At 44.5% G+C, this 24786-nt stretch overlaps 1 protein-coding gene across 1 annotated transcript in view; it reads right to left on the bottom strand.

Moving 5' to 3' along the window:
* Nucleotides 1-24489, bottom strand: part of LOC148676408 (uncharacterized) — a 76195-nt gene extending 51706 nt beyond the window's left edge. Inside the window, exons 1-2 of the mRNA XM_088644389.1 lie at nt 24020-24489; nt 23676-23962 (exon numbers count right to left, since the gene is read on the bottom strand). Of these exons, the coding sequence (XP_088500515.1) occupies nt 23676-23962; nt 24020-24489 (757 nt within the window). The remainder of the gene's footprint in view (nt 1-23675; nt 23963-24019) is intronic.
* Nucleotides 24490-24786: the final 297 nt, after the last annotated feature.

Here is a 24786-nt window from a genome sequence, read left to right as displayed (position 1 = left end):
ATAAAATTTTGACTAAAATAAATTGATATCTTTGTCTTCTAAGTATCTTAATAAACTTTCAGCATAGCTTTCTCCCCGTTTAGATTTATTTTCCTTAACTAGTATACTTTAGATCTTTTTTTCTGAACCAGGGAAAATCTGATCATGTTTCTCTATAACAACAATAAAAAAACATTATTTTACATATCACCTTTATGTGATATCACCTTAAGACTGCGCAAAGAAATTTAAAATAGTCTTCTTTAGGTGTGAGGGTAGGAGTGGATCGCAGCAGGCATAATCGGCAAATTAGGAAAACAAAGAACTGGACAGGCGAGACATTTATCCAGAGAGCGAGTGATCAGAAAAAAGAACAGCTGTTACACCCAGGTTTTACGCTCTCTCTCTGTTGAATGAATGAAAGCATTTTATTAAAAACGCGTTTGCGTTTGTCTGGGTATTTACTTTGTAATCTGTGGTTTAAATCTACTGTATTGTTTTTTGATGCCACTTTTAAAGGTGATATGTAAAACAAAGTTTTTTATTATTGTTATAGAGAAACATGATCAGATTTTCCCTGGTTCAGAAAAAAAGACGATTAAAATCTGTAATCTTTGCACTTGTATGTCATCGGAAAATACAATCAGTTTCTGCTTTGTGTAAGGATGGTGTCAAAAAGTAATCTAAGTGGTGAGAAAGCTGTGCTCCTCAAAGCGATTTACAGGATAAAAACAATAACAACAATAGTGGCTGGGCAAACGATTTTTTTTTATAGAAATACAAAATGAGATACCGTATAATGATGTCCATGAACAAAGTTATACTGCAATTTTCCTTAGATAAGCGATTAAAAAATATATTTTTTTTAATCCCCGGCGGAACACATTCCATAAGAATCAGCGCTTTTATACATTATATCGCCTTTAAACACATATATTTAAACACGCGTTTACGATTTAAATCAAAACGCGATTCAAATCAATATAAATGTTCATTTTGTAACGCATAGGTGACTATTCATTGTTATTAAAAAGACTTAAATTCGATCATGTTGTGATATTTAGAAATATAAATTTGTTTGGTGCGAGTGAGGTTTTATTTAATCTCTGACCAAGGGAAACGTTTCATTTTTTCAAAGAAATGTTTGTTAAAAAATAAAGTCATAGTTTAATGGGATTCGATCACAGACAGTGTGACATGGAAGTCAGGAACCCAACCCACAGCGCCACCGGCGCAGTCGCATGCTGAGGGCTGAAAAAGCACTACAGAAACATTATCGACAGCCAATGTACAGATTTGATAAAGCTATAAAATAATGTAATTAGGCACAGAACAAGTTTACAGCACAGTACAATAATAAATGCTGACCATGACTTTAGAAGCATAAATTACCTTACACTCAATTTAAACACAAGCTGTCTTTAGCCCTCTAAGCTGGTTCATACAGAAATGTAAAGAACCAGGCTCAGAACACACAGCTTCATTAGCGAATACATATGCAGGACAACTGGAGAAGACGTTTTACAGTGGATGGATTTTTAGAAACATCCCATCAGTGACATCACTGAAGTCAACTCCTAGGTAACTGTCGTGTGGATAGTTTCACAAGAATCAGACAAAGGTTTAGGCATCGCTTGTTCTAGATAAAACTGCAAAAAAAAAAACAACAACCATAATGTACTTCTTTGCGGCTCTGTTTGCCTAAATCATATATTCACAACGTGAAATTAGAAAATAATATTACATAACCAAAATCCGCAATATGGAAACAGAACCTGTGTAATTGTTGACAGATGATGTACTCGTAACATTTTTACAAGACGAACTACAACATTTAAAAAATGACTTGTATGTACTTGATATCTCTAATCAATCCACTGCACTGCATTAAAACAAAACAAAAACTAAAACGCCCTGGGCATACCGTTTCACGCTTTTTATCAGTTGCTCAAAAGTAATTTGACCGTATGAAATGCATAATATAAACTTAGAAACATATACGTGAGCAGTATTTACGTAGTATCAGTGTCAAGACCTACCTCTCAAATACTGTAAATCAAGTTAAAAATATCTCAAGACCGATACTGGTCATAATGAAACCATGTTTCGCATATGTTTTCTTTAAAGTATCGAGACCAGCCATATACTGTATGTTTATGTTCCAAAATTAATATCTTTTATGGCCTTCACACGCGTTGAAGTATGCTCAGCTACTAAGATTTCCCTTCAGTGGTAAAATTCCATATGAATATTCAGTACTACAACGGGCACAGTAAAGACGTTTACTGTTAATCTTTCTACGACAGACCAACGGATCATGAGTGCCCGTCGGTCAACCAATCACGTACCGCGGTACCCCGCGTCATCTTGCGTCACGATGCGCGAAGCCGTAGCCAATTACCTCCGGTACGTATCTGTACCGCGCACTTTGAATGGCTGCATCTGTACATACATTTTGAATTCCTTGATTGTATTGTACATGTAGTACGTTAAAAATTCTATTTTGGTCCCACTAAGTTCCTGTTGTCAGTTAGTGAAAGAACATCCTTGATTATATGGTGTGCAAACAGTGTTAAGTAAAATTCTTTAAACTGCAAATCTCTGCTTGTGTCAATACACAACATTACATTAAATCCTTACATTAGTTAACAGGGTTAGCAATTTATTATAGCAGGTTATTGCTTATGAAATGTTGTGAAGATATATGGAATAGTCAAAAAGAAGACATTGCATAACTGATATATTCTTAATTTAATAAAACACACCAGCAATCACAACAACAGCATCGTTAATATTATGAAGTGGTACTGCCGCTATAATTAAGGGAAGTTGACCAAATTCTTGTACAATCCTGATTTCAGGATTATGTTATCTCATTTGGGTCAGCATTTAATATTCTTTGTCTACATGTGATAGATATCCTGTAGATGCACACATATATTAAAATATTTTTATACTGTATATTCAGGAGGGTCAGTAGGTTCTTATTTACAAAACTGAAAAAAGGTTTTACAAATTCACATGTTTGTGAATTAATGAAAACAAAAAGTTCAAAGCCTACATAGAACTTTTCTAATGCTATCATATATTCAAAGCTTAAAATTATTGGCACAGGGTCTTTTATTTCAATCTATTCACTTCATCTTTACATATAAATAATAAAACATCTTTATGAATCATAAAACATAAGCCTTAATAAAGAATATAATTTGTATACCTGTGCAATAGCAGCAATGCAAATACTATCACTTAAATGCTACTACTGTGTTTACTGTTCCACTCATAGTCCTTTACAATCTGGAGATGATAATCTATGCAAAGTCATTATTACTTTAAAAAAATGTGAAGGCAATATGAAATAAAGTAGTAAATTTAAAATTCATGGAATGTAATTGAAAGGCGCTGTACAAATAAACAATCAAAAGGGAACACAATAAAAAAAAAAGCTATATTATTCAACAGGCTGATTTGCAATATATGATAAGGGCCAGGAGATCATTGCCTTTAGTCCGTTTAGCTGCTGAGAGCTTAACGACGTTCAGTTGTTGAACTCAAAGAGCAGGTCCAATGGCTTGAAAGTCATTGTCCACCAGTGTGTCAGGACCTTCTGCTGGTGGTGGGACGTGACCGTGATTCATTACTGGAATTCCGTCTGCTAGTTGGATCATCCTAAACAAGGTTAGAGGCCGAGTCAGTGCTAACAGAGAGAACGGCGAGAATGCTGATCCAATGCTCCCCATATCTACATCAATGATCTACCAGTGACCAAGCCATGCATATTAATTTGATATTTGCCTCAGAACCCAACGTCACACATTCAATGAGGTAGAGAGTGTGCTGAACAAAGACATGGAAATGATGTAGGAGTACCTCACTAGGTGGCGTCTTCAGCCTAGTGTGACCAAAACTCTCTCCAGTGTCTTCCATATGCACTCTGCAAAAGCTAATGAGGAACTCAATATCTACCTCAAGGGTTGGCGTATTAAACATGATCCAAATTCAGTTTACCTGGGTGTGACATTGGATAGTAAGAGTTGATAGTGAACACTTGAAGAGGACAGCAGCTAAAGTCAGTACTCGGAATAATCTTCTTAGTAAACTGGCAGGTACAAGCTGGGGTGCAAGGGCTCAGACATTCACGACAACAGCACTTGCTCTGTGCTACTCAACAGCAAAGAACTATCTGGTCCAGATCATCCCACACCGAGCTAGGTGATATTCAACTTAACACATCTATGAATACCATCACTGGAACCCTGTGTCCTACTCCACTACCATGGCTGCTAGTACTCAGTAACATCCCACCACCACCCTTACGTCGACAGGAAGTTACTGCCAAGCTGTTGGCCATAGTTCATGTGAATATTAGGTTACCGCTTCATGCGGACATTGTGTTTTATCCAACAGCACACTTGTCCTTGAGATGCCCAGTCTGGTTGGATCTGCCGCAAGAGGATATGAGAGCTGTTTCGGCTTGGAGTGCTGAGTGGTCAACAACAGATGTCGTGAACTACTCCCTCGTGGCCATCTGTTTGTCCTCCTGGCTTCAACCTATCGTGACGACTGTGGACAATGCTGAACTGATTCCAGACAGGTCAGGGTCACTGTGCAGTCAATCTTTTCTGATGGGGTCAGGCAACTGACCTTAAAATGCAGCTGTGGTGCACTATAGACTATGTCACACATTGAGAATGACGGGCTTCAATGGTGGATTGTCAGCCTTACATCTAGCTGATGATGATGCTGCTTGCTGGCTTAGCACACAGTGCAAACACTAAAGATAGAAGAAGAAGGTTGTCTGTATAAAATGTTTATATACAGTATTTTATAAAATAGAAACACCAGCAGCTTAATTACATACATATTTGAACAGACTCAAAACATAGACACATAACACATTTTCCCAAGCGCTGATATTATTTCTCAAGAAGTGTTAGGAGTACTTGTGCACAAGTACTGATTTATAATTAAAAAAAACACTTCAGCAGCTGAAGTAAATCCCAAATGTTTGTGTATAAATGAGTTTACAAACAGAAATATTACTACAACCTAAAACACAACATATAAGCCCTGGAACCAATACAATTTTACATTCATATTTTTCAGGGCAACTGCAAAAACAAAACTATTAAAACTATACAACTTAAATAGACTATAGAAAATAAACTGTAATAAACAAACATTATCCTTTTTAATTTTAAAATGAAGGTTCACAGGACAGATTTAGGCAACTAAGGCTAGCAATGCTACTATAGCAATGCTCTATACACATGTAACTATAACAGAGAATAAAATGAAATTTTGAATATACAACTGGTGCTTGAACACCAATAGGTAAAGTCTGCTCCTTGTGGTAGTAGCTGGATGCAACAACCCCCACCATCCTCAGCAAAAAAATAATTATTTCTGCAAAGCATCAGTCTTCTAATCCATACCAATGTTTTTTGCATATGTAAATATAAATGTCCAAAACACCAAATGCCTATTGTAAATATAGAGATAACATTTTTATTCCATTTTCACTGTTAGCCTCTCTCTTTGAAAATTAAAAAAAAATACTTTTTGATAGATTTTCAATGTATACTTTTTATTATTCATTTGATATGTGAAGAATGTTCCTCAAGCATTAATCTATTTCACGTAACTTTTAATCTATTTCCACTGATATGCAGTACTCATGAGTAAAGAGTACTATCTCTTCTCAAAACAAAAATAGTAAAGAAAAGTTATTTTTTGCTCTGCATCAGTCTACAGCTAAGTCAGTATTTTGGGTTTTTTTTCCTTCAATTCATCTGTGCAAAGTGAATTAAAGTTTGTATGCAATCACATGGCATCTTACTCTATTACAGTGTAGGAAGGTCAGCACAATCTAATATCTGCTAACATATCTAGCGGTGACTCTAGAGCTTCTGAATCCACTTACCATTTCTCAAACTGTCCTGGAAAAGGGTCAGGTAACTGCATCTGGATGCACTGTTACATTTACCAGTGCTATTTTTGTGCTTATTTGTATTAAAAATAAAATAGGTCTGATTATGGCCTCCTGCTAAACAATTTCTTTGCAGCTTTTTGATCCCAAAAAATCATTATTTTCCCAGAATAATGTTTAGAAATACCACCAACTATGAGCTTTAAAGATTGGTTCTACAATTCATTTTCTGTGTGAAAATATGTCTTCAGTTTTTAAATCTTGAGAAGTTCTCTTCACCCGCCTTGTCAGGGTTACATTCCAAGGAATCTAATAGTAAGTCTTTTATATCATGGATTCCTCTTGGAGTAGAAGGTATATACAGATGCAGCAATTCAAAACAAGCGGGGTATGCTGCGGTACAATGCGGTGGGCATGTCCCAGTATACTGTGCTGTACCGTATGCAAATTTGATTATGTTAATAGTACTGGAATCACCTTGTAAAACTGCCAGGAGGAACTAATAAAGCTTAACCTCTCCTATGCAGCATTTGAGCTGTCACCAGAAAACATCCGGTTTTGAATCTCGATCACTGCTGTAGGGTTTGGGCATTAACTGGGACAATTATTAATTGTAGCAGTAAATCACAAAATTGATTCTTTTGATGGCTTTAGAATCCAACCATGCGATATAACTCAAACAACGCACACACACGGGTACTAATACACGAGGATACATTTATTAATACATAGAATATGCATATAAACCTAACAGATCTTATCGAGAGGGTTATCAGAATACAAAAGGTATATATTCAGTCAGTTACAAAGAGTTACATATATCAAGAGGACATACGTTCAGTATATCATTCATTTAGACCGTTTCGTAAATGAACTTGGTTATAACTTCTACATTAGATACTCAAAACAAGTACATAACTCTTAGGAATTAAATTGATATCAACTGGTTGGGATAACAATTGAATTCTCGAGCAGTAATGCATTGAAGTTGAATACTCATCCAATATCTGGGGATTCAGATCTCCTGCGGGCACAAAGAAACAGTTGCAGGCTGTTGCTGTCCAATCCGCGCTCTCTGGCTCGGTGCCAGGCTGTGCTGTGCGGCTTGCGACGGTGCGCTGCTGATGCTCACTGACCGGCTAGTTAGTGTTGGCTTTAACTAGCAAAGTTTGTGCACAGGAGAAAAGATGACTGTGGGTCCCAGCAGGTCAGGAAGAAGACCGGATCGTTCCTGATGAAGCGCTAGTTTTGAATAATGATTCAGCTGTCCACAGTTCTGACCTGTTCACGAGGCTTGCTGCTGGTGCTAACCTCGGGTGGATCCTATATTTACTCTCTGGCAACCTCCGCTCTAGACTCTTAGAACAAAGGAAAGTTCTGGCACTCGGACACACTGGCCGTTCTGTGGTTGTCCGGGCTGAGTCTCAGGATGGTCAGGAGGCGCGCTGCGAGAATGTCCTGCCCTTGGGAGCCTTCTGCTCCTGGGCTGTCCTGCCCTGGAATTCTCCTTTGAATTCCCTTTAGAAAAGTCCACAGAGTTCTCCACTGAATCTCTCCCAGGCTCTCTGTGTTGCCTGTTTTTACTTGGAGGAACTTCAGCTCGTTGATTGGCTGAAAGTTCCATGGGCATCAGAGTCCCACGTGGGTTACTCGGCCCTACCAGTCCCTGATTGGTTGATCAAGGTGAGATATGAGTCACTTACTCCTGACACTTAGGAATGCAGTCCAGATGTCCATCTGGCACTCCCTAGACAGATAGGCGCCAATGGATGACCATTGATCATGATAGCCAGGCTTAGCTAAGTGCAACCCCCTTTGGGAGCTGTCCCTTATCAAAGGGAACCTTAAATCAGCCTGCATGAATAGTTTCTCTGTGGCTGCACCACAGAGATGAACAGAGATGGGGCCTCATTTGGGAAAGCTCAGAACACTTAATTCTTTCTTATTAATAAGCCTCGCTGCTACATATCCCCCCTTTTTGAAGGTCACGAGGTCCTGAGGCGTTGTTGCCTTCAAACAAAACAGAGTTAAGTGATGTCCCTTGTCATTAGAACATTAACCTTAAATGTCCACATTACTCCTCGAGAATTCATACCGGAACCAGCATTGGGAACAAACAGGATGAATAACATCTGAAGTATGTATAAAAATGGTAGGAGACATTATCTGTCACGCCCCACACTCTCCCTCGCAAACGACGTTACATTCCCGGAACCTCTGCTTCCCAATCTCATCCCTGATTGAACCCAGCACATTCTCACATGCATCAGATTCCTCAAATTCTCACTCCCTAACCAATCATCCAATCACACCCCTTTCCTTTCAGTATTTAAACCCCCTTCGTACACCTTCCCATGCTCACTATTGAGAAGCCTTTCTTAGTATTCTCCAGTGCGCGTTTCCAAACCTTTTGACTGATCTCCTGTTACGAATCTTCTGCTTCTGCCTCTTGACCTCGCCTTCTGGATTTTGCCTTTGAATTGTTTTGGATTTCTCTCGTTACCGGACCCTCTGCCTCCCTTATCGACCCAGCCTTTGGATTTCGTCTTTTGGTTTGTCCCTTTGCTACTCTGTGTCCTGTGGGATTCCGGTCACGCACAAGGATCCTTCTATTCCACGTATCGGTTCCGTGACAGAATAGTGAGCCTTATTAAAATGGATCCAGCGGACCAGAGTCAACTTTCTATTCTCCTTGAACACTCCCGGAACCTGGACCTGCTAACTACGGCAGTCCAGCAACTAGCTGACCACTTTGCACTGCCACCGTCTCCCCCACCTGCAGCTCCTGCCCCTGCACCCCCGCTTCAAACACAAACTAATCTTCTACCCCCTCTCCTCCCGGAAAAATTTGATGGTGACTCCTCCAATTGTCAGGGCTTTCTGACTCAATGTCAGATGGCTTTCCACATCCGCCCAGACTGCTTCCCCACCGATGGAGAAAGAATTGCTTTTATGATATCCTGCCTCTCTGGACGAGCTCTGGAATGGGCTGGACATCTCCTATCTCGAAACGCTCCTGAGACTGCCAACTTCCACCTTTTCCAGACAGCTCTACAATCTACCTTTGGGCAGTTGCACTCTCGCCACCTCATTGTTGCACGCCTCACTTCCCTTACTCAAGGATCTCGCTCTTTTCAGGACTACTCTTCCGAATTCCGTTTTCTGGCTGCTCAACTCGCCTGGGATCACAATGCCCTGATTCACTACTTCCGCCTCGGTTTATCTGATGAACTCAAGGATCACGTTGTGCACCTGCCCCTGGACTTCCCATCACTTGACTCCTTCATTTCTCGAGTTTTTGAACTAGAGCTCAGGCTTCAACAGCGAAGGTCGGACAATCGAACCCCTCCCACACCCTCCCAACTGCCTTCCTTCCATAGACTGACCTCTGAGGAGGGAGATTGCCGACTTCGTGAGGGGCGTTGCCTTTACTGCGGTTCCCCTGATCACCTCCGAGCCGCCTGCCCCGGTCGCCCTCCTCACTCCTATCTACCCGCTGTTATGGCCAGTGTCACTTCTTCCTCTCCCAGATCTGGACTCTTTCTCCCAGCCACCCTGTCATGGACTACTGGACAGACCTCTCTCTCTGCTTTTGTTGATTCGGGCTCCGAAGAGAACTTCCTAGACTCTGGACTCGCTTCGTACTGGAATATTCCCCGGTTGCCAGTCACCCAGCCCATTCGGCTCCTCACTCTTGATGGCTCCCCCCTCTCCCCTGGTCTGGTGAAGTGGCAGACCCCTCCCCTCACTCTTCGCATTGGCGCCACCCACCAGGAAGTCATTCGGTTCTTTCTTATTCAATCCCCTTCTCACCCATTGGTTCTTGGTTTCCCTTGGTTACAGATTCACAACCCACACATCTCCTGGTCACAAAGGGAACTCACAGCCTGGGGTTCCCATTGCCTTTCGCATTGTTGTCAGCTTCCTCAGAAAGTTTTCGTCTCCTGCATATCTCAAGATACCCTCCCCAATACCCCTTCCCAGTACTCGGATCTACACCTAGCCTTCAGTAAACAGAAGGCACTATCCCTCCCGCCTCATCCCCCATCTGACTGTCCTATAGACCTAATCCCAGGGGTTCTACCCCCTAAGGGCCATGTCTATTCACTCTCCAATGAGGAGACTCAGGCTATGGAAGATTATATCCAGGAGTCCTTGGAATCTGGTTTCATCCGGCCCTCTTCCTCACCTGCCTGCGCCGGCTTTTTCTTTGTTAAAAAGAAAGACGGCTCTCTCAGACCCTGCATTGACTATCGCGGTCTGAATAACATAACTATCAAGAACAGTTATCCCCTTCCTCTGATTTCATCAGCTTTGGAATCACTCCGGGGCGCCACTATTTTTTCTAAACTGGATCTCCGCGGTGCTTATAATTTGATCCGCATTCGGGAGGGTGACGAATGGAAGACGGCATTCATTACTACCCACGGTCATTATGAATACCAAGTAATGCCGTTTGGACTGGTTAATGCTCCTGCTGTCTTTCAGGGGTTCATGAATGACATCTTTAGGGATATCTTGCACAAATATGCCCTGGTATACCTGGATGATATCCTAATCTTTTCCCGAAGTCTCCAGGAGCATGTCTCTCATGTGCGCGAGGTTCTTCGTCGTTTGATTCAGAACAAACTCTATGCCAAATTGGAAAAGTGTACTTTCCATGTTTCCCGAATCCACTTCCTTGGCTACATCCTCTCACCCCTGGGCATTGAAATCGACCCTGCCAAGACTGAATCCATACAGAACTGGCCAACCCCCCAGAATTTAAAACAAATTCAACGCTTCCTGGGATTTTCCAATTTTTATCGCCGTTTTATTAGGAATTTCAGCTCTGTCGTCTCCCCCATTACAGCCCTGACCCGAAAAGGTCCTGATCAAGGGAGATGGACTCCTGAGGCAGACCAAGCTTTCCTTCATCTCAAGAGACTGTTCACCACAGCACCCCTCCTCCGTCACCCAGACCCCAACCTTCCATTCATTCTCGAGGTGGATGCCTCAGCCAACGGAGTCGGTGCCATATTATCTCAACGTCATGGAGAGAAGGGTATCCTCCACCCCTGCGCCTTTTTCTCCAAAAAATTGTCCCGGGCCGAGACTAATTATGATGTTGGAGACCGAGAACTACTGGCTATCAAGCTTGCCCTGGAGGAATGGAGACACTGGTTGGAGGGGGCCCTACACCCTTTTACTATTCTTACGGATCATAAAAATCTCTCTTACCTACAAACTGCCAAACGTTTGAATCCACGCCAGGCCCGCTGGTCACTTTTCTTTTCTAGGTTCCATTTCTTCATTACTTATACACCGGGATCCAAGAACATAAAGGCTGACGCCCTATCTCGCCTCCATGATCCTCCTGACTTTTTGGACCCTCCTGAGCCTATTATACCCCCTGAGAGAATTGTGGCTGCTATTAGATGGGACCTGGAGAACCAAATCAAACGTGCACTTCACAACCAAACCGTTCCCCCCCAATGTCCTCCAGACAGACTCTTCGTTCCTGATACCATACGCTCCACTGTTCTTCGCTGGGGTCATGACTCACTATTTGCAGGTCACCCCGGTGTCAAACGTACCTTGGAATTCATCTCTAGACATTTCTGGTGGCCTTCTATGAGGACTGATGTTACTGGGTACGTGCAGGCCTGTCCCATCTGTGCCACGTCCAAATCCTCCCGTCTTAAGAAGCCCGGTTTACTCCAACCACTCCCAACCCCTAGAAGACCTTGGTCCCACATCTCAGTGGACTTTCTTACGGCTCTTCCTGAGAGTCAAGGCAAAACTGCCATTATGGTCGTGGTAGATAGATTTTCGAAGTCGGCTCATTTCATTCCTCTTCCTGCCCTTCCATCTGCTCAAGACATGGCTGACCTCTTCATTCTTCACATCTTCAGACTTCACGGCATTCCTGAGGATATCGTATCAGATCGAGGACCTCAATTCATTTCAAGATTCTGGAGAACTTTTTGCAAATCTCTTGGGACTTCCACATCTCTCACGTCTGGCTATCATCCTGAATCCAATGGACTCACGGAAAGAACCAACCAGGACCTTCTCACTTACCTTCGATCTTACGTCTCTGCTTCTCAAGATGACTGGGTCTCTCTCCTCCCCTGGGCTGAGTATGCCCATAACTCTCTCTCTTCCTCCACCACTGGGATGTCTCCCTTCTATTGCTCTCTAGGATACCAACCCTCTCTTCTCCCGGACTCTATCCCCGATTCGGATATTCCCTGCCTCCAGACGCGCCTCACCTTCCTCAAGAGGATTTGGAGACAAGCCAGATCCGCCCTCCTGAAGACCTCCTTGCGGCAGAAGACCACCGCTGACCGTCATCGACGACCTGTGCCCAGACTACGACGAGGACAGTTTGTCTGGCTGTCTACTAGAAACTTACCCCTTAGACAGCCTTCACATAAGTTGGGACCCCGTTTTATTGGACCTTTTCGCATCCTCTCCCAGCTCACCCCTGTAACCTATCGTCTTGCTCTTCCTCCAACTCTCAGGGTGCACCCCTCCTTCCATGTCTCTCTCCTGAAACCCTACCACAGATCCCCCCTCTCCCGGCCTCGGCCACCTCCACCCCCACCACGACTCATTGACGGTCTACCTTCCTACACGGTCAATAAGATCCTGGATGCCCGCTGGCTCCGAGGTCGCCGACAATTTCTAGTCGACTGGGAGGGCTATGGTCCTGAGGAACGTTCCTGGGTCTGTGAGAAAGATATTTTGGATCGCAGCCTCATTGATGACTTCGTTCGTACTCGCTCTCTGGGGTCGTCGGGAGCCGACCCTAGAGGGGGGGGTACTGTCACGCCCCACACTCTCCCTCGCAAACGACGTTACATTCCCGGAACCTCTGCTTCCCAATCTCATCCCTGATTGAACCCAGCACATTCTCACATGCATCAGATTCCTCAAATTCTCACTCCCTAACCAATCATCCAATCACACCCCTTTCCTTTCAGTATTTAAACCCCCTTCGTACACCTTCCCACGCTCACTATTGAGAAGCCTTTCTTAGTATTCTCCAGTGCGCGTTTCCAAACCTTTTGACTGATCTCCTGTTACGAATCTTCTGCTTCTGCCTCTTGACCTCGCCTTCTGGATTTTGCCTTTGAATTGTTTTGGATTTCTCTCATTACCGGACCCTCTGCCTCCCTTATCGACCCAGCCTTTGGATTTCGTCTTTTGGTTTGTCCCTTTGCTACTCTGTGTCCTGTGGGATTCCGGTCACGCACAAGGATCCTTCTATTCCACGTATCGGTTCCGTGACATTATCTCAGTCTAGGAATTACACATCAGGAAGTTCACTGTCAATATCTGATACCTCTGTAGCAGATATTGGGGAAGAAGTAACTTCCTTTCTTTTGGCATGCTACCTTTGACTCATTCGTGCTACCCGGAGTACATCTTGATGAAATAGTACAGCATTCAGAGTACATCCAGTCATGATCCAGCTTCCCAGCATCAGTGTTACAATAATAACAGTTCCTGTTCCCAGCCCCCCGATAAACCACAACACCTGTGTTGGGTATCTGCTAGGGTGGTTTGGAGGTTTGTTCCATTAAAGCAAACTAACTACCTGTACCTCTTCAGGGCATACTGTTTCTTGGATTTCTATCCAATTCAATAGTGTGGCACCTGAAGGCATCCATGACCTCAGGTTTGGTCTTATGTTGTCTGGTTCTAGACAGGACAGTGTTAAGTTCAAGAGCACTGTGGCCTCCTCGGGAACTTGCAGGAAAACTATTTGGTTAGGTAGCTGCATTGTGGTAGCTGTATCATGCCTGTCACAAGTCATGGTGACAGTTAAATGTGGTGTGTTGACCAGCCATTTACGTCCCACCTGCTCTTCATGGGGTTCATTAACCTCCCTCTGCTCATTAGTAGCTTTACACCCTTCATTGGTGAATCATTTAGACACAGCCAATGGATAGCTTTGGTAGCCATACCCATCTCAAGATTTGGAACCAAATTCAATCTTGGATTGCCTTCTGGGTGAGCTATGAGCGATGGGGTAAATGTCACATACTCCTCTACTGAGAAGAGTGGAATCAAGTGGGTTGGGATTTGTGCCGTGGTTAGACTGGCTACAGTGGCACTAAACTCCCTTAACAGATCTTGTGTCAACATTCTGGCCTGTTGCACACAAGCATAAACCCACTTTATAACACTGGCAAACATGTCCACTGGTTGGGGAATAAGGTTTAACCCTGTTGCATAGGAAATTGCCTGTAGGGTTTTCCCTAAGCTTTCGAACTTTTGCTGCTGTTGATACAGTCTGTCACTACCCTCTGGCATCTCTGACACCTGCCTTCTTGGGGCAGTCAGGGTGAGAGTGCCAGTAGCACACAAACCTACCAGAAAAAGCAAACGTGCAACAGTGGCGGCAGCAATCAGTCCTCCCAAAAGTCTTTTCGGGTGGCTGAACCCAGTCATCTCCTTCTGAGTGACTGTTGCCTTTCTAAGCTGGCACAGCGTGTGCATGGTGTCTTTCTCAGTATGCCCTGTGACATCTTGGGCACCAACATCCTGGAAATCTGGGGAAATCTGACGCAGCTGCTGATGCTGCTGTAGCGGCGAGGCTTATTAATAAGAAAGAATTAAGTGTTCTGAGCCTTCCCAAATGAGGCCCCATTACTCTGTTCATCTCTGTGGTGCAGCCACAGAGAAACTATTCATGCAGGCTGATTTAAGGTTCCTTTGATAAAGGACAGCTCCCAAAGGGGGATGCACTCAGCTAAGCCTGGCTATCATGATCAATGGTCATCCATTGGCGCCTATCTGTCTAGGGAGTGCCAGATGGACATCTGGACTGCATTCCTAAGTGTCAGGAGTAAGTGACTCATATCTCACCTTGATCAACCAATCAGGGATGGTAGGGCCGAGTAACCCACGTGGGACTCTGATGCCCATGGAACTTTCAGCCAATCAACGAGCTGAAGTTCCTCCAGGTAAAAACAGGCAACACAGAGAGCCTGAGAGATTCAGTAAGATTCAGGAGAATTCTGAGACTTTTCTAAAGGGAATTCAAAGGAGAATTCCAGGGCAGGACGGCCCAGGAGCAGAAGGCTCCCAAGGGCAGGACATTCTCGCAGCGCGCCTCCTGACCATCCTGAGACTCAGCCCGGACAACCACGGAACGGCCAGTGTGTCCGAGTGCCAGAACTTTCCTTTGTTCTAAGAGTCTAGAGCGGAGGTTGCCAGAGAGTAACCAGAGGATCTACCCGAGGTTAGCATCAGCAGCAAGCCTCATGAACAGGTCGGAACTGTGGACAGCTGAATCACTATTCAGAACTAGCCTAACCCTAACCCTCTTCCTGACTTGCTGGGACCCACAGTCATCTTTTCTCCTGTGCACAAACTGTGCTAGTTAAAGCCAACACTAACTAACCGGTCAGTGAGCATCTGCAGCGCACCGTTGCAAGCCGCACAGCACAGCCTGGCACCGAGCCAGAGAGCGCGGATTGGACAGCAACAGCCTGCAACTGTTTCTTTGAGCCCGCAGGAGATCTGAATCCCCAGAGATTGGATGAGTATTCAACTTCAATGCATTACAGCTCGAGAATTCAATTGTTATCCCAACCAGTTGATATCAGTTTAATTCCTCAGAGTTATGTACTTGTTTCGAGTATCTAATGTAGAAGTTATAACCAAGTTCATTTATGAAACGGTCTTAATGAATGATATACTGAACGTATGTCCTCTTGATATATGTAACTCTTTGTAACTGACTGAATATATACCTTTTGAATTCTGATAACCCTCTCGATAAGATCTGTTATGTTTACATGCATATTCTATGTATTAATAAATGTATCCTCGTGTATTAGTACCTGTGTGTGTGTGTGTTGTTTGAGTTATGTCGCATGGTTGGATTCTAAAGCCATCAAAAGAATCAACTTTGTGATTTACTGCTACAATTAATAATTGTCCCAGTAAATGCCCAAACCCTACAGAACTGGTGCCTTCAGAGAGCCACTACATTTACATTTTGGCTATGGCAATGTTACACTGCTCCTCCTTTTCCAGGGCATCTGCTTTTTCAATTTGTTCATGCCTGTGCTCTAGGAACCCTGCAGGGTGTGGTGCAGCGGTGGAGCATGCCTGACCCTCTGCTGAGTGGTCATCTGGAGCACCTGAGTGATCTGGGATTGTTATCCCATTCTCACTGTTCAGGTCCACCCTGCACACCTCCTGATTGAGGAATCCCTCTATTGGCATGTTTACAATCGTTCGCTGGGCATGAGTGTAGGACAGCTGCTCGCTCCCCCCTTCCCTCACTAGGGGTTCAGGGAGCTGCCCCAGCAGTGGGATAGCTAGTTCACTGTCTTTGAACTCACTATCACTCACCAGGCCCATGTCAGTGCAGGCGGGGATTCTGACGCCCCTCTTTGCGATGTCCTGCACTGGCAGGCGGGTGACTTGACCATCCAGCTCCAGTCTGGCTGAACCACTGTTGGTCAGACTCAGACTGACAGACTGAGCTGGTGGCTGTAAGAAAACCGGCTCGGCTTTCATTCCCTGTCCCTTCTGGGGGACTGGGTGTGTTGGAAACCCTGCCGTTGAGGCAGGAACAATCAGGTCAGTCTCACTCACTACCTGGTAGTTTTGAGAAATAATGTTACCTGACTGCAGGTTCCCTGGGTCACAGCAGAGGGAATCAGCATCTGGGATCAGGTGTGTCCACAGCGCAGTAGTCTCAGCGTCCAGCTGGACCTCCTGTCTAACCTGTGAATGTTGCACCAGGGGCACCTGGCGGTGGCCCCGTGACAGCTGCTCAAGCAGATCCTCACTGATAGAGGACCTCTCAGGGCTAAGGGCGAGGGCTACATCACCAACCTGCTCTCCTGCCATCTGGATCCCTTCCACCACTGCAGGGTGGTCGTTCTGACCCCTCTTGGGTGCCAGGGTGCACAGGGAAAGCTCCTTTTCATCGCCAGGTGGGGAGATCTGCTCCTCTTTAGGGATGTAAAAGGGGTGTGCTTTACCTGGTGGATCAGGCGGCTGCTCGGAGCACCGCTCCTGTGGCAGGGAGGCTGTTGGGACCTCGGCCGGGGCACGACTTCCCTGTATATTCGGGGAACAAGAAAATATTTTTATTTCTTGTCCAGAGGGAAAAGAAGGAAACTACGCATGGGCTTCTGTGTTCGGTGGGCACTGTGTGAGCACAGTCTGCCTCTTGGCCCCCCTTTCCTTCTGTACAGAAGGCTTAGGAGCCTTGACCTGTTTCCACACTTTGCCTTTCTGGTGATCCACCAAAGGTTCCTCTCTGAGTCGCATGCCCTTTTCTTTTTCTACCCGTTTGAGCTTGCCGTGTGACATCAAACACCTCTCAATCTCAGTGTCAATCAGTGTCTCACTGTGTAAGACATCTCCCATGGCAGCCTTGAGGTAAAAGCTTCCTGCTTTTCCTCTGTATTACTGCCTGCTCTGTGACTTCAGGGGTGGAGTCAGCACTCGCTTGGGAGTGGCTGACCTTATCCAGGCAGGAACCCTTCCGCTCAATCAGATAGACTGAGGGAGGGAGAGGGGGCGGGTCTCCGCCTCCTCCAGTGGAGAGTATCAGCTCATTCACGCTTCCATCAACCTTGGGGAGCGGTTGTCCCTGTCCTAATAAAGCTTGTTCAAGCCTGGCCAGGCGGGCAGCTACTGAATCCTTTTGTTCAGCTTTATCTAGCCCTTTCCCTCCCCCGGTGTTCTCATGGCACTTAGGACGCTGGGTGCGGTCCTGTGTGCCTGCTTTGGAACGGGGCTTAGCCAGCTCAGGAGCCTGTGCTCCTTCGAGCAGGAGGGAATTAACCCTGCTGGCTCTGACGGCGAACACAGTCGCTTTAACAGGTTTTTGCTCAGAGCGACTTTGGACATCATACTCCCAGGTTTTCTGCATGAATCTCTTAATATCAGTCATTTTCATGGTCTGTGCATCTGTATGCATTAAGATCATCTTTCTGACTGACGGGTGGAGATTCGCAATGAATAAACCCTTGAAATGTGTGTTCTCGTCGCAACCCTCATCATTTCGCCCTGCAAAATAAGTCTCTCGTAATATTCGCGAGGGGACTCTGCTCTCTCGTGCTTAATGTTAAGGGCGGCGGCTATCGCGGCAGACGGGTCAATAAACTCACTGTATTCTTTGATAAGTGTTTGACAAAGCTGCTCAAAGTCATTACAGACTTCTTTCATCTGCCTAGCCATCCACTCATGTACAGCTCTGCTGGTAGTTTTCCTGACCAGAAACACTTTCTCCTGTTCTGTGGCGTTTGGCAGGTACTGCAGGGTATACCTGAGGTCTTGAATATAACTCTCGATATTATTTTCTGACACTGCAGGGTCAAATCTCTCTATGTCCTTCGCTAGCTCTCTCAGAGAATGGAGGTTTATTCTCCTAGCTTCTCCGCTGACGGAGATATGATGGAGATCGTGGTCAGACTTGTCGCTGCTAGAGAGAGTGCTTAATAGCGACTCGAATTCAGACCTTTTAGCAACCATCGTTAAACTTAAAGAGTATTAGTTTTAAGTACGAAATCACAGTTTTACCACAGAAAACCACAAGATCAAGTATGCAATCAACCCGGTAGATCGCAAAAGATCACAAAACAATCAAGCACTGCTTGTAGAGCAAGGGGAACTTTTTTCCTTTCGGCTTAAGCACACTGTATTGTCGTGTATGAAACCCGCAGCGTTTTATATTGAATTATTCCGCTTAGTTGACTCATTTCAGTCTTGCCATAGCCGGTCCAGGGACGCCAATAAAAAAATGTAGTGTGCTCTCTGAAGGCACCAGTTCTGTAGGGTTCGGGCATTTACTGGGACAATTATTAATTGTAGCAGTAAATCACAAAATTGATTCTTTTGATGGCTTTAGAATCCAACCATGCGATATAACTCAAACAACGCACACACACGGGTACTTATACACGAGGATACATTTATTAATACATAGAATATGCATATAAACCTAACAGATCTTATCGAGAGGGTTATCAGAATACAAAAAGTATATATTCAGTCAGTTACAAAGAGTTACATATATCAAGAGGACATACGTTCAGTATATCATTCATTTAGACCGTTTCGTAAATGAACTTGGTTATAACTTCTACATTAGATACTCAAAACAAGTACATAACTCTTAGGAATTAAATTGATATCAACTGGTTGGGATAACAATTGAATTCTCGAGCAGTAATGCATTGAAGTTGAATACTCATCCAATCTCTGGGGATTCAGATCTCCTGCGGGCACAAAGAAACAGTTGCAGGCTTGTTGCTGTCCAATCCACGCTCTCTGGCTCGGTGCCAGGCTGTGCTGTGCGGCTTGGGACGGTGCGCTGCTGATGCTCACTGACCGGGTAGTTAGTGTTGGCTTTAACTAGCAAAGTTTGTGCACAGGAGAAAAGATGACTGTGGGTCCCAGCAGGTCAGGAAGAAGACCGGATCGTTCCTGATGAAGCGCTAGTTTTGAATAATGATTCAGCTGTCCACAGTTCTGACCTGTTCACGAGGCTTGCTGCTGGTGCTAACCTCGGGTGGATCCTATATTTACTCTCTGGCAACCTCCGCTCTAGACTCTTAGAACAAAGGAAAGTTCTGGCACTCGGACACACTGGCCGTTCCGTGGTTGTCCGGGCTGAGTCTCAGGATGGTCAGGAGGCGCGCTGCGAGAATGTCCTGCCCTTGGGAGCCTTCTGCTCCTGGGCTGTCCTGCCCTGGAATTCTCCTTTGAATTCCCTTTAGAAAAGTCCACAGAGTTCTCCACTGAATCTCTCCCAGGCTCTCTGTGTTGCCTGTTTTTACCTGGAGGAACTTCAGCTCGTTGATTGGCTGAAAGTTCCATGGGCATCAGAGTCCCACGTGGGTTACTCGGCCCTACCATCCCTGATTGGTTGATCAAGGTGAGATATGAGTCACTTACTCCTGACACTTAGGAATTCAGTCCAGATGTCCATCTGGCACTCCCTAGACAGATAGGTGCCAATGGATGACCATTGATCATGATAGCCAGGCTTAGCTAAGTGCATCCCCCTTTGGGAGCTGTCCCTTATCAAAGGAAACCTTAAATCAGCCTGCATGAATAGTTTCTCTGTGGCTGCACCACAGAGATGAACAGAGATGGGGCCTCATTTGGGAAAGCTCAGAACACTTAATTCTTTCTTATTAGTAAGCCTCGCCGCTACACTGCTGAGGGACAATCTTTATTCAATTAAGAATTTAAGGTGTATACTCTTTAGACTTTTAAATTTAAACTGTGTATTACAGCATGTTAATCATCAGTAATTAAAAAGTTGGTATATTTTATGAAAGCAAGATTGCTCAGTTGGACAAAAGTACACAGCCTTTATCATAAATATTTTAATAATGCAGAAATATTTTATGCATCAAAGTCTTTACTGAAGATATTACTATTAGTATTAATAATGAATGACCTTGGAAAAGCTATAAACTCAAAATATTACCCTGGTCCACATTCTTTGTAACTGTCTTTGTAAACGAAAATACTTTATTTTTTAATTGAAAAAAAGTAACACCACAGCATTTCGTTGATCCGATCACGCATTCGTTTCCAATCATTCAAAGTATGCCTTTCACATGCTCATAAAAGGTATTAATTTAGGAACATAAACATATTACTGTATGTAAACTGTACTGTATATGGCTGGTCTTGGTAGTTTAAAGAAAAAATACACACCAGTATTCCATTTCTCCCTAAACATTTTAAGCATCAAAGTCTTACATGTGATTATTTCTGAAACGTTTCTACATGCTCCTTCTCACCATATTAGTGTAAGTTTATATACTTTGTGAAAATTAATCGTTTTAACCTTTTCTGCGAATACGCTCGTTATCAGATTAAACAAAGCATATTTTAAGAATTGGATTAATAGGGAATATAATATGGATTCGCATAGTATAGTAGTAGTAACAGTAGTATAAGACTTTTCATTGACTTGTGCTTGTCACATGAGTGCCTAGGTTCAGTGACTGATTTATAACCCAGAGGTTTAGTGTTCAAACCCAGCTGTTGCCATCAGTTTTCTTTCAACAAAAACATTTATTTGAAAAAATAAAATAGCAAATATTATTGGCATTATATTGACATTTTTTATATTTCTAAATATCACAACATGTACACAGGGGTACTGCAGCGTGTAGGGCACAAATCCATGTGAGCCTGAAAGCCCTACATTAATGTGCATTCACCTGGCACTGCGCGGTTTTCATCTCTCTCTCTCTCTCTCTGCGGGAGTGCAGGCTGTGCCGAATTAAACCGGTTTCACAGGTATTGTCAAAGTAGAATAGGGCGAGTCTTCCAATCAAAGACACTCCACCTTCCCCCACGGACACATGTTTTCTTAGAAACGCGAAGCTGTCAGTCTTCTGTGTAAAAAAAATCGGTTTGAACACCATGGGTGCTGTTTTTAAGACGCTGCTGAGTAAAGTATAGACATTTTCCTGCTGTCAGCAGTATTGTGTATATAGTTGACCCTTACCTGAATGAAAACAGGACATAAAGAATGGGTTTCAGTAATCAAACAAAGCTTTATTCCCGTATTTATTCTACGCTGTTATGCTTCCTATGTTGGTATACAGGTTTTTCACACGAAGCCGTATTGAGCAGTATTTCTCACGTTGTGAACGTGTGTACACAGCGGTCCCCCTGAATTCCAGTTAGTGTGTAATAACACATCGATGAAAAACCGGAGCCTTAAAAAAAGAGAATTAGCTCACTGATAGTTTTATGTGGAGGCTGTGAACATTTTCACAAGTCGTGGTCTTTAAAATGTATTTGGTTTGAAGGCTTTCTGTGTTTCCCTTGCGAAGATATGAACAAAAGAATATTCGAGTGTCGTCCAAAAAATGGCTTAAAAACGAAGCTGTGTCACTCTTCTGTGCTTAGTAATTAGTGTGCTTAGTGCTTAGTCTACTTAGTGTGTAAAACACTTGCAGCATTGTGGGTGCTGTGGTTTAAATGCTATTGGCTTGTGAACAGCAGTGAAGGCCTTGAAAACAATAACCTGTCCCCACACACCCTTCCCCCACTGCGATTAGAATATACACAAAGCACTGAAATCTTTAGAGTAGATGATCAGGTGTTTACCGGAGTAAAGTTAGCTTGAAGTTTGAGAATGATTTTGGCATGTCTGTAGCTTTTTCACGAAACCTCCTGGAGTTACGAAAACACTTGCTGTGTGTACAAAGTACATTGCTACTGTTTTCACAGCCTGTTAAATAAACACAGCCAAAATGAAATGCTTGGAGTTTGTAATGTAGGGTGCTCTGAACCCTGAACCTGATCCGGACTAAGTTGTTAAGTTACTGTAAATATATTACTTTATTTTATATAGCACCTTTAAAAGTGGCATCTAAACGCAATACAGGATTCTGGCTGTCAAATTCTGAATGTATTGGAGATTGCTCGATGTGGATTTAAATAACCCAGTGAACAGGATGTGCATTCATTAATTCTATTGAAAAAAGCCTTTAGTTCCTAGTTTCTCTATGTTCCCTTTAAAATAAACTTCTATTTCAAAATGTTGTGTATTACATGGCCAGTAGGGAAACAACTTGTTACTACTACACTTTTCTAAAATGTATATTACAACCTAATCTTTCCACGTTTGATCCCAAGATCCCAGAAAAATAAATCTAAACAGGAGAAAGCTATGCTGAAAGTTTGTTAAGATACTTAGAAGACAAAGACAATGATTTACATTGCATTTGTCAGATTGTGAATCAATAAAGACATTTAATTAAACACGCCTTTGCGATTTAAATCGAAATGGGGGTAACGGGGACTTGCAGTGCTTCGGCATAGATGGGAAAGCCAGAGCTGACCACTGCGCCACCATCGTGTTTCGAAATCTTTTGACTTTTGAAATTTACTGGGGGTTGAAAATACCTGTGAAACTGTTTTCAGACAGTAGCAATAGCAATTAGCAATAGCAAAATAGCAATATTATGGACACTCTATTGACTTTTTTATATTTCTAAATATCACAACAAGTCATTTATTAACAACAACGAATAGTCACCGTCTTTCCCTCTGAATCGCTCCAGTAGCAGGAACTTGTATCGTGTGGATCTCTTTAGATCTCCCTTCATTTAAAAGGTTATTAATAATATCTTCAGTGTCACATTAACACTGGAATGTTGGAGAATAGCGATTACAAACATTAAAATAATACTTGCTTTATACCGTCAAACTGAACAATCATGCTTTTATAATATATACCGCCTTGTTTTATGTGTATGATGCTGTAATACAGTTTAAAATAATTAAAAGTCTAAACAGTATCAACTTGAATTCTTATCTCTATTTATATAGCTGTCAAGTGGTATTAAATAAATACAGCTTTTTAGTATAGATTACACTTTTTTAAAATGTGTTGTAACGAACAACCGCCCCCTCAGAGAGAGTACGCCAGCAAGCGCGAGCCAGAGAGAGAGCGAGAGTGCGAGAGACAGAGAAAAGAGAGAGAGTAACACCCAGAGTTGGGGAACCAGGGAACTATTTACACGGAAAACGGGCGATCTCCCCAGACTGTACACCCGTTTCACTGCACTGGTCAGCGGCCTTCCTAAACCACGACCTGACCACTCTCACTCCTGTCCTGCCCCTTACCGCGTAGCCCAGTCGGGCGCTCTTCAACCGCTGCCAGGGGTGAATGCACTACACTGCCCCCACCTTAGATGTCTGGCGTCCAGCTGACTTTGAATAGCCTGCCTACGTCCAGCACACAATCCTGCAGCCTCAGTGGCACCTGGCGAGTCCGCCCGCTGCGTTGAGGCGGAGTCTGGTGAAATCTGGACCTGGCTGCTCCCCGGGTTCCTCTGCGCCCTCCCATTCAAGCGCCCCTCGCGAGCCCTGAAAGGAGCCAGGTGGTCTCGGTGCAGGACCACTACCATCCCTCGTTTCCTGAACTGGACACGGTAGCAGAACTCCCCCAAGACCTCCAGGACCTCTTCGGGTCCCTCCCAGGCTGGCACCAGCTTCAGGCTGAGGCCCTTGCGGCACCGCGGGTTGTAGACCCGGACGAAATCCCCCGGTCTAAAAGGGGTCCCCCTGCAGTGCCTGAGTCAGGCAACTTTGGGCGAAGCTGTGTACTCAGTGGAAGTGCTCTGATCCGGGAGGGCGTAGGCCTCGGGCCACTTCTTAAAATAATCCATCACCACCAGGACGTAGCGGCTGCCCGCCTCGGTGCACGGAAACGGGCCCAGCACGTCCACCTCCACCCGCTCCATGGGTGCCCCCACCTGATGTTGCTGGAGGGGCACCCTTGAGCGCCCGGGAGAACCCTTTTGGGCCATGCAAACCACACATGTCTGGCAGAACTGCTCCACGTCCCAGTAACAGAGACCCCAATAGAAGTGGCCCTGGAGTCGCCGCAGGGTTTTCGCAGAGCCGAAGTGCCTCACGCACGGCTGGCTGTGCACAGCTTGGAGAACCATCCCGTGGAGCGACCGCGGCACCACAAACTGCCACCTGACCTCACCGCTGGAGGGCACCCGCCACCATTGGCACAGCACCCCGTCCCTCACCTCCAAGGCCTCCCACAGTTCATAGAGCGCCTTCATGGACTTGGGTTGAGGGGCGAGCTTATCTCACCGTTGTGCTTTGTCCCCACATTAACCCCAGCGGCCGCCCCATCAACTGCCCGGCAGGGTGGCCTGGGAGTCAGCTCTGGCACGCTTGCCCCAACACCTGCGGCTCAGACAGGCCCCCGGCGACACCTGCTGCTGCTGCCTCCGCTTCCCACTCCGGTCAGCCCGCGCACCCCGGACACCTCCAGCCCTACCCGCCAACTCTCGCCGGCCCAAGTCAAGGCAACCACCCACCTGCTGCAAAAAGTCCAACCCCAGGATGGGCACTCC

Source organism: Lepisosteus platostomus, chromosome 2, assembly GCF_059453375.1.
Source record: "Lepisosteus platostomus isolate fLepPlt1 chromosome 2, fLepPlt1.hap1, whole genome shotgun sequence".
NCBI classification, from domain to species: domain Eukaryota; kingdom Metazoa; phylum Chordata; class Actinopteri; order Semionotiformes; family Lepisosteidae; genus Lepisosteus; species Lepisosteus platostomus.
This window is presented reverse-complemented; position numbering and strand designations above follow the sequence as displayed.